The sequence below is a fragment of the Mobula hypostoma genome, chromosome 3 (genome assembly GCF_963921235.1).
Source record: "Mobula hypostoma chromosome 3, sMobHyp1.1, whole genome shotgun sequence".
Classification (NCBI taxonomy): domain Eukaryota; kingdom Metazoa; phylum Chordata; class Chondrichthyes; order Myliobatiformes; family Myliobatidae; genus Mobula; species Mobula hypostoma.
Window position 1 is genome coordinate 123139854 of NC_086099.1, and position 14510 is coordinate 123154363.

General features: G+C 44.2%; 1 protein-coding gene across 1 annotated transcript in view; it reads left to right on the forward strand.

The window, feature by feature from the left end:
* Positions 1-14510, forward strand: part of LOC134344238 (26S proteasome non-ATPase regulatory subunit 13-like) — a 71667-nt gene that overhangs the window by 17539 nt on the left and 39618 nt on the right. The window contains exons 4-5 of the mRNA XM_063043702.1: positions 4356-4411; positions 7897-7940. Of these exons, the coding sequence (XP_062899772.1) occupies positions 4356-4411; positions 7897-7940 (100 nt within the window). The remainder of the gene's footprint in view (positions 1-4355; positions 4412-7896; positions 7941-14510) is intronic.

The window sequence follows — 14510 nt, forward strand, 5'->3', positions numbered from 1 at the left end:
GAGGACGCTGGTGAGCTGCTTTCAGTGGCCTATGCCTCAGTAGGAGTGATGGGCTAAAAAGAAGGAGGAAACAACTTTTTGAGCAGCAGGTAATCAGTGATCAGAAGCGTGAGAAGATGTAGCTCACCCAGGTTTGCTGACTGAGTACGTAAGGCATCGATTCATGGCTGTTTGGTGTTTTGAGCAATGCCCATTTGGAGATCTGAAGCATGAGAAGACATAACTCACTCAGGTTCGCCAGTTTAGTATATAAGACATCAATTTATGGCAGTTTGGTGTTTAGAGCAGCGGTCAATCAGCATTTGGGATTGATTGGCAAGAACAAATTAAAATAAGCGGAGCGGCCTTTGTTGAAATGGACAGTGTTAGAGTGGGGATCTTGAAGTTTTAGCTCTTTGAGGCTTCAGTGAGGAGAGGCTTGAGTGAGAGAAGGCAAAAGAGCTCTAGGTAGATCCCCCCCCCCAGTATATCTATTGTTTTCCTCCTTTATATTTGCACAGTTGCAATAGTGGAAATGCCAGGCAATATCGTTGAATACTCTTCTTGTGGGATGTGGAAAGGAAGGGAGACCTCCAGAGTCCCTGATCACTACACCTGAGAGGAATGCATCTAGCTGCAGCTTCTAACACTCTGCATTAAGGAGTTGGAGTTAAAACTGAATGAACTCCGGATAATTCGGGAGGCTGAGGGGGTGATGGATAGGATGTACACTGAGGTGGTTACACCCAAGGTTCAGGACACAGGAGACTGGCTGACAGGAAGGGGAAAAGGGTTCAGTAGCCAGTGCAGAGTACCCCTGCGGTCATCCTCCTCAACAACAGGTATGTATACCACTTTGGATGCTGTCAGGAGGAGGGGGGAGGGGTGACCTAGCAGAGGAAAGTCACAGCGGTCAGGTAGCTGGCACTGTCTAGCTCTGTGACTCAGAAGGGAAGGGGCAAAGGGTGATGATAGAGGATTCGTGAATGAGCGGAATAGAGAAGAGGTTCTGTGGACAAGAACAGGGTCCCAGATGGTGTGTTGCCTCCTGAGTGCCGGCATCTCGGACATAACTGATAGAGTCCTCAGCACTCTTGTGTAGGAGGGTGAGTGCCCAGAGGTTGGAGTCTACCAACGACATAGGTAGAAAGAGTGACGGAGGTTCTGCAAAGTGAGTTCAGGGAGTGAATTAAAGGGCAGGACCTCCAGGGTTGTGCCCCAGGATTGCTGCCCCTAGCACATGCAAGTGAGGCCAGAAATGAGAAGATCATACAGTTTGACACATGGCTAAGGAGTTGGTGAGGGCACCGGAATTTTGGATCATCAGGCTGTCCTCAAGGGAAGGTGGGATCTGTTCAGGTTATCACCTGAACTGGAGGGGGACTGATATCCTAGCTAGTGCTACATGGTGGTGGGTTGGGAGGGTTAAATGAAAGTTGCAGGGGGGTGGGAACTAGAGTGTCAGAACAGATAGTGGAGAGTCGTCGTGACAGATGTTGTTAAGACTGCAGACAAAGTCAAGAATCAAAAGATTGAGCATGGTGCAGCGAATATCCTGAGCTGTGTATGTTTCAATGCAAGAAGTATTGTAGTGAAGGCAGATGAGCTCAGGACATGGATCAACACCTGGAATTATGATATTGCAGCCATTTGTGAGTCTTGGTTGCAGGAGTGGCAGAACTAGCAGCTCAATATTCCGGGGTTCTGTTGTTTTTGACATGACAGCGTGGGAGGGATGAAAGGGGAAGTGGTGGTGTTACTAGTCGGAAAAAGTCACAGCAGTTCTCAGTCAGGACAGACTGGAGAACTCGTCTAATGAGGCTTTATGCATGGAACTGAGGAATAAGACATGTATGACCACGTTAATGGGGCAATGGACCACCCAACAGTCTGAGAGGTGTAGAGGAGCAAATTTGTGGAGAAATCGCAGACTGTTGCAAAGAACACAAGATTTTTTTTGTTGGTGATTTTAACTTTCCATATATTGACTGGGGCTTCCATACTGTAAAAGAACTGGATGGGATAGAGAATGTCAAATGTGTAAAGGAAAGTTTCCTTCATCAGTGCACAGCAGTCTCAATGAGAAAGCACGCTTTTCTTGATCTGCTGTTAAGGAATGAGACAGGACACGTGACAAGTTTGTGTAGGGGAATACTTTGCTTCTAGTGATCATAATACCATCAGTTTCAAAGTAAGAAATGGAAAAAAGATACCTCTGGTCTGCAGGTTGAGATTCTAAATTGGAGAAAGGCCAATTTTGTCATTATCTGAAATAATCTGGCAAGTGTGGATTGGGACAGGCTTTTTTTTCCTCCCTGGAAATGGGGTACTCAGTAAGTGGGATGCCTTCAAAAGTAAAATCTTGAGAGTACAAAGTTTGTATGTGACTGTCAGAATAAAAAGCAACAGATTTAGGGCATCTTGGTTTTCAAGAGATAGTGAGGACTTGGTTAAGGGAAAAAAGGAGGTATATAGCAGATATAGGCAGGTAGGAACAAATGAGGTACTTGAATATAATAAATACAAGAGAACACTTAAGAAAGAAAGCAGAAGGACTAAAAGAAGGCATGAGGTTGCTCTAACAGGTATGGTGAAGGAGAATCCTAAAGCATTCTACAGGTATGTTGAGAGCAAAACAATTGCAAGGGACAAGATTTGTCCTCTGGAAGATCGCATTGGTAATCTATGCATGGAGCCAAAGAGATGTTGGTGGCGGGGGGATCTTAAATGGACTTTTTTGCATTTCTGTTAACTCTATTGTTCAGCTGTTTAAGAAAGGTGCTAAAAATAAACCAACAAGTTAAAGGCTGCTGAGCCTGACATCAGTCGTGGGAAAGTTATTGGAAAGTATTGTAAGGGACCAGATTTGAGTATTTGGATAGGCATGATCCGATTAGGGATAGTCAACATAGCTTTATGCATGGTAGGTTGTGTCTCACCAGTTCTATAGCTTTTTTGAACAAGTTACCAGGAAAGTTGATGAAGACAAGGCTGTGGATGTTGTCTACATGGACTTTAGCAAGGCATTTAACAAAGTCCTGCATGGAAGATTGGTCAAGTAAGTTCAGCTGCTTGTCATTCAAGATGAAGTAGCAAATTGGATTAGACATTGGCTTTGAGGGAGAAGCCAGAGAGTGGTAGAAGGTGGTTGCCTCTCTGACTGGAGGCCTGTGACTAGTGGAGTGCCACAAGGATCAGTGCAGGGTCCTTTGTTGTCATCTGCAACAATGATGTGAATGATAATGTGGTAAACTGGATCTGTAAGTTTGTGCATGACACCAAGACAAGGGACAGCGAGGAAACAATCAGATATTGCAGTTGAATCTGGAGCAGATGGAAAAATGGACTGAAAAATGGCAGATGGATTTTAATGGCAGATGTACTTCAGTAGGACAAATCAGGGTAGGTCTTAAACAGTCAACAGTAGGGCAAGGAGGAGTGCGGTAGACCAAAGAGATATGGGGCTAAAGGTCCATAATTCATTGAAAGTGACATCACAGGTAGACAGCATTGTATAGAAAGCTTTTGGCACATTGGCCTTCACAAATCAGATTTGACTACAAGAGATGGGATGTTATGTTGAAGTTGAATAAGACATTCATTAGGCCTAATTTGGAGTATTTTGTGTGCCGTTTTGGTCAGCTAACTACAGGAAAGATGTAAATAAGGTTGAAAGAGTACAGAGAAAATTTACAAGGATGTTGCTGGGACTGGAGGACCTGAGTTATAAGGAAAGATTGAATAGGTTGGGACTTTATTCCTTAGAACATAGGAGAATGAGAGATTTGATAGAGGTGTACAAAATTATGAGTGGTTATAAATAGGGTAAATGCAAGCAGGCTTTTTTCACTGAGGTTGGGTGTGACTGTCATGGGTTAAGGGTGAAAGGTGAAAAGTTTAAGGGGAACATGAGGGGAAACTTCTTCACTCAGAGGGTGGTGAGAGTGTGGAATGAGCTGCCAGCCCAAGTGGTGAATGCAGGTTTGGTTTCAACATTTAAGAAATTTGGAAATGTACTGGGATGGGAGGAGTATAGAGGACCACAGTCTGGGTGCAGGTCGGTGGGAGGGGGCAGTTTAAATGGTTCAGCATGGACTAGATGGGCTGAATAGCCTGTTTCTGTGCTGTACTTGTCTATGACTGACTCTAACCCTAAAAAATTACAGTTGTGTGTTACATGCTCTGCACTAGAACTACCCTTTTGAGTCCTTGGTGATGATCAGTGGATGCATTTTTGAAAGCTGCCCTTCACCTGAGGACATTTAGCAAAACAGCTGGGGATTGGATGTATTTATTTTTAAAACTGTTCTGTAATTGCAGTAGTGTATTCGACACAGAAGGTTCACTGATGCTGGAATTAATGCTTTTTCACACAGAATAAACCCTCTATCCCTGGTGGAAATTATTCTGCGTGTGGTTCAACAGATGAATGGTATGTTTCCACACTCCATTTCAGTTCATCCATTTAGCCTGTTGGTTTATATTTTGCAGCAATCCTACATCTATTTTAGATTTTTAAATGTATGGGCTATCCCAGAATCTGAGTCACTTTTATTATCGCTGACATACCTCGTGAAATTTGTTGTTTTGCATTTTGCGGCTGCAGTACGGTGTAATAGATAAATATACTACAAATACAGTAAAAAGAGAGCAAAAATATCTGAGGTAGTATACATGGGTTCATGGATCATTCAGAAATCTGATGCCAGAGAGGAAGAAGCAGTTGAGTTTCTCTCTTCAGGCTCCTGTCCCTCCTCAAAGTCAAAGTACATTTATTATCAGAGTATGTGCACTATATACAACTGCCTCCTTAAAGGCACCCCTTACAGCACACTGTCATACACCCAGTGTGCTGTCATCATTGCTGCAGGTTGCAGGCCGCAGGCCACAGGCTCAGTTCAGCACAGAGATGAGTAACCTTGCGGAGCAGCAAACTGAACGGGGCTGTCCCTTGCCTCGAACCCTGACACCCTGACCTTTCTAATCTAGCCCAGCGCTGATGTCGTCCAAACCCTCGCTCTCAGTCCTAGACCTACCTCTTCGATACACTCTCGGGCTCAGACCCTCCCAGTTGGATTCAGTCCATACCTGACCTTTCCAGTTTGCCCTGGCTTGATGATAGGGCTGAGAAGAGGAACTATTGTTCCCTCCCTTTTGCACTGCTTATTTATTTTCATATTCTGTATATATTTCTGACTGTAATTTAGTTTTTAAAAACATTATGTACTGCTGCCTAGGAGGTGGCATCCTTAATGTTGGATACAACCTCTTTTGACACACAGCACTTTGAAGATGTCCTTGACACTGGGGAGGTTAGTGCCCATTTGGCTGAAGTCTACAATCCTCTGTAGTTTTTTGCAATCCTGTACAGTGACCCCTTCATAATAGATCACTTCTAGCTAGGCCTCCTTCCCCATCTCCAACATTTTTGTTCTGGCATCTTCTCCCTTCCCCTCCAGTCCTGAAGAAGGGTCTCAGCCCAGAGCATCGACTATTATTTTTTTCCATGGATGCTGCCTGACCCGAAGAGTTCCTCCAGCATTTTCTGTGTGTAATTGAAAACTGCTCGCCCTTTCCACTGCAGACTCCTTGATAAGTGTGTGTTCTCCTGACTTCCCTCCCTGAAATCCACAACCAATTCCTAGGTTGTGAATGTTCAGCTCGTGGGCACGTATACACATGAGTGTGCTGACTTATGAATTTTGACTTCATGAATATTTTCCAATGAATATTTAAATAATTCTTGAAACAAGTTAAGTTTCTGTAACTTTATAGCAGAAGTGAGCAGATGAGTAAGAGGTGAATCAAGTTTAATGGAGAAGAGAGCCTAGGGGTCACAAGCACTAGTCTGCCAGCATCGAGGACATCTTCAAAAGGTGATGCCTCAGCAAGGCAACATCCATCATTAAAGACCCCTGTCACCCAGGACATTCCCTCTTCTCATTGCTACCATCAGGGGTAAGGTACAGGAGCTGGATGACCCACACTCAACATTTCAGGAACTGCTTTTTTCCCCTCTGCCATTCGATTTCTGAATGGCAATGAACCCATCGAGACTACCTCACTTTTTTTCTTATTTGATTTGCTCTCTTTTTGCACTACTTATTTCATATATATATTTCTTGTTGTAAATTAGTTTTTTTTATTATTTATTGCACTGTACTGCTGCCACAAAACAATAAATTTCACAACATATGGCAGAGATATTAACCCTGATCCTGTATGTGACTGCCGAGGGCAGTGGTCCCCAACCACTGGACCATGGACCGGTACCGGGCCACAAAGCATGTTCTACCGGGCTGCAAAGCATGTGCTACCGGGCCGCGAGGAAACGATATGAGTCAGCTGCATCTTTCCTCATTCCCTGTCACGCACTGTTGAACTTGAACACAGTGTTGCCAACTGTCCCATATTTGCTGGGACATCCTGTATATTGGGCTAAATTGGTTTGTCCCATACTGGACCGCCCTTGTCCCATATTTCCCCCGCTAAGGTAGAGTGTTCCTATGAAACCTTTCGTGCCGAAATGGTGTAAAGCAAAGAAGCAATTACCATTAATTTATATGGGAAAAATTTTTGAGTGTTTCCAGACCCAAAAAATAACCTACCAAATCATACCAATAATACATAAAACCTAAAATAACACTAACATATAGTAAAAGCAGGAATGATATGAATACACAGCCTATATAAAGTAGAAATAATGTGTGTACAGTGTAGTCGGGAAGATTAAGCCAAATCCGATTTGTGAGGGAAAAAATTTGCCACGTATGCGCATGGGCAAGCCACGTATGCGCACGTCATGCATGCACACACAGGACTAACTGAAAGAAGGGTCTCGGCCCGAAATGTCGACTGTACCTCTTCCTAGAGATGCTGCCTGGCCTGCTGCGTTCACCAGCAACTTTGATGTGTGTTGCTTGAAATTCCAGCATCTGCAGATTTGCTCGTGTTTGAGTACCCTGTAAGTTTCCACTGCACCCTCTCTAAAGCTTTCACATCCTTCCTATAAAAGGTGACCAGAACTCAACACAATGCTCCAAGTGCAGCTTAGGTTGAGCAAGCCTCATGTAAATCTCTAAAAAGTCACCTCTCATTCTGCTTTGCTCCAAAGATAAACACCCTAGCTGACTCAACCCATACTCATAAACATTCCCTCTAATGCAGTTGGCATCCTGGTAAATCTCCTCTGCACCTTCTCTAAAGCTCATTATCCTTTCCGTTTTCTGCTTCACAACTGATTTCTCAGTTGGGTCACTAAATGGCCATTAATGCGTTAAGTTCAGTTGTCAGAATCTTCATCAGGTATTTTCACAAAGTCCAAAGTAAATTTATTATCAAAGTACGTACATGTCACCATATAATATCCTGAGATTAATTTTCTTGTAAGCATTTATAGTAGAACCAAATTCACGATAGAATCAATGGAAAACTATACACAAAGGCTGACAAACAGCCAATGTGCAAAAGACAAACTGTGCAAATACAAAAATAATAAATAAATAAGATTGAGATAATGAGTTGTAGAGTCTTTGAATGTGAGTCTGGTGGTTGTGTGCAGTGCTGAGTTTGGTGTTGAAGTGAGAGAAGTTATCCATGCTGGTTCAGGACCCTGATACTTGAAGGGTGATAACTCTTCCTGAATGTGGTGGTGTGGACCTGAGAACTCCCATAAGTTTCTTTTGGTCAGCTTTTGCTGGCAAGGAGGTCACTGGGGTTTGAGGAAGAGTATATGGGAGGGGCAGGTGGTAACATGGCCAGCATCTTGATTTTGGGTAAGTACTCATTGGAACACAAATTGAGTCATGACATAGTAATGCTGAATGGTTTTGTTCAAGCTGATGTTCCTATGGGAAAATTAAAATATTGAATTGCCTAATTTCTGTCCAGTTTCCTAATGTTTTGTTCTTTTCTCAGATGCACAAATGGCATTGTCTCTCTTGGAGAAAACTTGGGAGAAGGTAAACTACAAGAGACAGCCTTATATCCTCAGCATTTTAATGTCCAGTTCAACTGCACATAAAACTTACCTGTACCTCTGGAGTATTTAGAACCAGATAATACTTTTACAGCAACACACGCAAAATGCTGGAGGAACTCAGCAGGTCAGGGAGCACCTGTGGAGGGAAATAAACAGTTGACATTTCGGGCCAAGACCCTTCATCAGGACTGGAAAGGAAAAGGACAGAAGCCAGAATACAAAGGTGGGAGGGGGAGGAGGAGGACAAGCTAGTAGGTGGTAGGTGAGGGGGAAGGTGGGTGGTTGGGGGAGAGTGATGAAATGAGAATCTGGGGGGTGATTAGAGGAAGAGGAAAAGGTAAAGGGCTGAAGAAGAAGGAATCTAATAGGAGAGGACAGTGGGCCATTGGAGAAAGGGAACTAGAGGGAGAAGAGAAGGCATAAGGGGGAGCCAGAATGGGTAATTGAAAAAGGGGGAAGAGAGAATATACTTATAACTTTGTGTACATTTTTCAGGAATGAGGAGCCATTTGATCGGACAAGGTCTCATGGTGTCTGGAATCAGATTTGTTTTGAGAGTAGTTGTTCAGGGTGTTAATGAGGTTTCACTGGTCTGGCAGTGTATCAGTTTCACATTTTGGTCTATTGGATTCTGATGTTTTTAATCTAAAGTTCTTTTCGAAGTCAGGCATGAGGTACATAACTGGTTACTTCATGATCGTTTTATTAAATGTAATGGAACAAAAAGCATTGAAAAAGGGGCAGTATGTAAGTGAAGGAAAAGAGGAGCAAACAGATGATGGTGCCATCATGTGGTCAGCTCTTTATAAATAAGAAAAATTCCACTCAGGTTTACAGATAAGAGCCAGCCACTCAGACAGCCCTATTAAAATAATGCAGCTCCCGAGACACTTCCAGAGCTTTCCAGAGCCATGCAAATGTAACCACTAGAGGACACACTGAACCAATGCATATACACACTGTGACCACTCAGAAACATACTAACATGTATATAAGTAGTCATATAAAATACAAGCAGGCAATTAATTGTTAATTTGCGAAGAAAATAACAATTTAGCAGGTTTAGTTTCAGTTGTACCAGGAGAAGATACAGTTGGATATGGGCTCATTATAACAGCTGTGATCAACGTCCTTGGGCATGGTTTTGGTGAACTCAGAGTATTGTGCAAGTTTTCACCAGAATAGGGAACAAAGTGGTTGGAGTATGTAAAACTTGATGCATTTCCACTGGAACATGCAGCAAGTCCTGTTTGTACATAGAACAGTACGAGCACTTTTGCCCACAATGTTGTATTCACCCTTTCAACTACTCTAAAATCAGTCTAATCTTTCCCAACATTTTTCTTTCATCCACCTGCCTGTCTTAAGAGTCTTTTAAATATCTAGTGAATCAGCCTCTACCACGTCCCCTGGCACCCACTACTCTCAGTAAGAAAAACACACTCCTTATACTTTCTTCCAGTTACTTTAAAGTTATACCCCCTTGTGTTAGCCATGTCCAAATTTGGCTAACGAAGTCTCTGGCTGCCACTCAATCCTCTATCAAGTCACCTCTTATTCTCCTTCCTTCCAAAGAGAAAAGCCCTCGCTCACCGAACCTGTTTTCTTAAGACGTGTTCTCTCATCCAGTCAGCATCCTGGTAAATCTTTGTATCCTCTCTGGTATTTCACATCCCTATGAGGAAACCAGAACTGAACACAATTCTCCAAGTGTAGTCTAAACAGTGCTTTATAGAGCTGCAGCATTGTCTCACAGCTCTTGAACTCAATCCCCCAACTAATGAAGGCCAACACACCATATGTCTTATTAACCACCCTATCATCTTGCTCACAGACGTGGACCCCAAGATCCCTCGCTTCCTCCACATTGCTAAGAGTCCTGTCATTAACCCTGTGCTTTGCCTTCAAGTTCAACCTTCCAAAGTGAATTGCTTCAGATTGAACTCTGTTTTTGAAAATGGTTCAGTAGAGATTAGGAGTGATTCTCGTCGGAAAGAATTCCGTAGGGATCAGGGCTAATTTGTGTTTGAGTACTGTTTGGTGTGATTCAGCAGTAGTTTTAAGTTTGAACCCAGTCTCATGGAGGTTAGATGATTTACTTGGGTATGGTTCTGTGGGAGCAGGCAGTGTTTCCCTAAGACCAAAATACGTAGAGTGGAATTAGGTTGTTTGGCTCATTGAATCTGTTCTGCCATTTCGTCACAGCTGATTTATTATCCCTCTTAGCCCCATTCTACTGCCTTCTCCCCATAGCCTTACTAATCAAGAACCTATCAACCTTAGTTTTAAATATACTCAACGACTTGGCCTCCACAGCCATTCATGGCAATGATTTCCACAGATTCACCACCCCCTGGCTAAAGAAATTCTTTCTCATCCCTATTCTAAATTGACATCCCTCTATTCTGAGGCTGTGCCCTCTGATCCTAGACTCTCACAATATGGGAAACATCCTCTTCACACTCACTCTATCTAGACTTTTCAACACATGTTTCAATGAGATCTTTGCCGCGCCCCCCCCCCCCCCCCGCCATCACCATTCTAAACTCCAGCAAGTACAGGCCCAGAGCCTTCAACAGTCCTCATATGTTAACCCTTTCATTCCTGGGATTATTCTCATGAACTTCCTCTGGATCGTCCCCAATGCCAGCGCATCTTTTCTTAGATAAGGGGCCCAAAACTGCTCACAATACTCTGAGCATGATCTGACCAATGCCTTATAAAACCTCGGCCTTAAATACTTTGCTTTTATATTCTAGTTCTGTCAAAGTGAATGCTAACATTGCATTTGCCTCCCTTACACCGACTCAACCTGCAAGTTACTCTTTAGGGAATCCCGAAGGATACATGTAGGTTTTTTTGTTTCAGGTAGAGATATAGTGGGGCTGGTTAGGATAGGGGTTAGGGACAGTTTTTTTCAGGGACTTGCGCGAGTTAGATTTGTGTAATGTTTTGGAGGAAGAAACAGGTCCAGTGTGCAAGGTTTCTCTGGTAGCAGATGACGTGTGCTTGGGTGTAATTCGTGGACCAGGATAGTGTAGTTCAGATATATTGTAATAAGGACGAGTGACCTTTATATCTAGGAAGACATGGTAGTATAGCTGTTAGCATAATTGCTCACTCCCAACCACCACTACTTGTGATTTCCTGCCAGCCATCTTATGTACAGACATGCCTGTGCCTAGCGTCACTTTATGGACATACAATAAATCTTTGTATATAAGCTATCTTATGTATTTATACTTATTGTGTTTTATTATTATTGTGTTCTTTATCTTATTGTGTTTTTTTGTGCTGCATTGGATTCAGAGTAACAATACACTTGTGTACAGGGAGTGACATTAAACAATCTTCCAGCTTTGCAGCACCAACAATCACTGATCAGGGTTTGATTCCCGTCTCTGTTTGTACGTTCTCCCCGTGACTGTGGGTTTCCTCCGGATGCTCCGGTTTCCTCCCACATCCCAAACAGATTTGGGTCAGAGGTAGTAAGTTGTGGGCGTGCTATGTTGGCACCGGAAACATGGTGACACTTGTGGGCTGCCTCCAGCACAATCATCGGATTGTGTTGGTTGTGGAAGCAAAATGAAGCATTTCATTTGATGTCAATGTGACAAAGAAGGCTAATCATCTTTCTAATACACAAGGGTTAGGAGTATGTTCAGATTTTGTTGTGTGGATATTCTGGTTCTTGATACAGTTCTGTACAGAGTGGGGAGGGCTTTATTTGTGAGTAGGTTAATTAAGATTATCATAGCCCTGGGAGGCAGTGGGGATAAACTCCCACCACCTATTAAGTGCTCTCAAATAGCCCCTGACAACCAAGTCCAGCTCCGGGCCTTTACATGTGGCTTAGCCTGGCAGAATTGTTTCTGCTGACAGGAAAAGGGGTAAAGCTGCCTAAAAACCAGTCGCCCTGGGCAGATGGAGCTTGTCAGCCATAGTTGGCAGCTTATCTAGAAGAAGGAAAATTCTGATCTCAACCTCTGCTGCATTGAGGCTACACCCACTCAGAGAAGGCTTTGGGAGTAAGTCCCATGGGAAAATCTGGAGCTGGAGTCCCTAAAGCAGTCCTCTGTTGACTTCAACACTGACTGGCAGCTCCTGCAAAGCCACTGGTGCCAAACTATATCAGTCTCCGCCGTTCCTTTGAATTCATCAACCGCATGGAAACAGGGAGCCTGATACGTGGGCAATAGCTTGCTCTCCATATTGTACTGCCCGGCTTGTGTATCGTGCAGACAGCTGGGACTCAACATCCATGGTCGATACTGACCAGCGGAGGGCCTTGATGATGACACTAGGTGTGAGCAATGTTTGGGTATGGCTTCATGGTGTGTGTGTGGTGAGGTATGGGTAATCCCACATGTTGGACTGATTTCATAAGGAGCACAACGAGGAATGGGTCAAGTTTGGATACTGATATGCTGGGGGGGGGGTGGGCGGGGAGTTTTTTTAATCATTTAGAGATACCTCATGGCAACAGGTCCTTGCGGTCCAATGAGCCTGTGCAGCCCATTTACACCCATGTGAGCGATTAAACTGCAAACCAGTACGCCTTTGAAATGTTGGAGGAAACCTATGCGGTCATTAGGAGAGCATGGAAACCTGCTGCAGGCAGCGGCAGGATTGATCTCCGCTCACTGGCACTCTGGCCGTGTTTCGCTGCCACAGGTGCACCTGAAAGAAATCTGTTCAAGAGGGAGCTGCGCTACATGAGAACAACCTCTGCTACACCACAGAGAACAAGCCGCAGCTGCGAAAGGAGAGGTTGAATAAGCAAAAGACTCCACCTCTGACCACAGCCACCACTTACACTTGCCCACACTGCACCAGAATATGTTCAAAGTTCAAATTTATTACCGAAGTAGGTATACAATGTACAACCTTAGGATTCGTTGTCTTGCAGGCGCGAAACACAAAGAATGCAATGGAATCCATGAAAAACTACACACAACAAAGACCGCGACATATCTGGTCTGCTGAAGGGGACATTGCAAAAGTCATGGGTGATGCTATTACAGCTCGGGGCATCGGAGTTCAATTCCAACATCATCTGTAAGGCCTCGCCGTGGAACACCTGGGGTTTCTCCAAATGCCTCAGCTTCTTCCTGCGGTCCAGAGACATAGTGAATTGTCCCATGGTTAGGCTATGGTTAAATCGGGGTCAAAGAGCCGGAAGGGCAGTTCTGAGCTGTGACTCAATAAATAAATAATAAACAAGTAACACATAGAACATGAACTGCCGAGACCCCAGAGTGATCTGTTCAGCACTGAGGAGAGTGAAGCTGGTCCGGAACCTAGTGGCATGGGACCCAAGACTGTTGCACCTTTCACCCAGTGGTAGTAGTGAGAAGAGAGGAAGGCCAGTCAAACACAGGCAGATGGTGCCAAACTCCTGTTTGTTTTCCACTCCTGACCTCGATGATTTTAATCCTGCTGGACATTTTGATTTGCGTGGAGTAATAGAGCCAATCATGGGTCCGTCCTTCCACTGTCAGACGACACAGCGTCCACTCCCAGTGATGGCCGCTTTGTACGTGCCAGCATTCTTGAGAGTCTCATTCGCCAAGTCTGCCAGAAGATTGCAACATTGCCAGATTGTTCAAAAGTACGTCCCTTCAAGGGAAATTGCAGACTGCAGTGATCTCCGTTCAGATCTATATCTAGTAGAATGTCTAGTGGTCTTTGTGAGCTGCCCACAAAGGTTCTTGGATCCTGGATCCTGGATCAGCCACCTGAGGAGCCACCAATAGACTCGATTAAAGTGATCACACTACTTCTGGTGATAACCACAAGAGTTTTTGCAGATGCTGGAAATCTAGAGTAGCACATGGCCTCTTCCGCAGCTGTGATGAAGCCACTCTCAGGTTGGAAGAGCAACACCCCATATTCTGTCTGGATAGCCTCCAACCTAACAGCATAAACATCAATTTCATTAACTTTTGGTAATTTTATCCCTCCCCCTTGCTGCTACTTCTATTCCCCATTCTGGCACCCCCACTTACCTCTTCTCCTTCGTCTTCAGCATTTTCCACCCAGCTTCTCACTTCGTCTGCCCTCACCCCCACCCACCCACCTTCCCCTCAGCTGGTCTCACCTATCACCTCTGCACCTCTCACTTCATCTCCCCACCTCCACTCACCTGGCTTCACCTATCACCTTTTAGCTCCTACTACTCCTCCCTCCTCCCCACCACCTTCTTCTGGAGTTGTCCCACTCTCTTTTCAGTCCTGATGAAGGGTCTCCGCCTGAAACTTTGAATGTTTATTCCTCTCCATTGATGCTTCTGAGTTCCTCCAGCATTTGTTGCTCTACTGGTAGTATTTTGCTAACCGCTGGGCTCGTGTACCACCCCAGAGAGCGGTGAGCACCTGGATCACACTGCTGGGGTGATGGTGGAAGCAGACATGATGTGCTTAAGAGTAACTTTGACAGATACAAGAACAAAAAGGGAAAGGACCAGTATGGATACTGTCAAGCAGATAGGATTAGTTTTATTTGGCATCATGGTTGGTTTAGATATCGTGGGTGAATGGTCCTGTTCCTC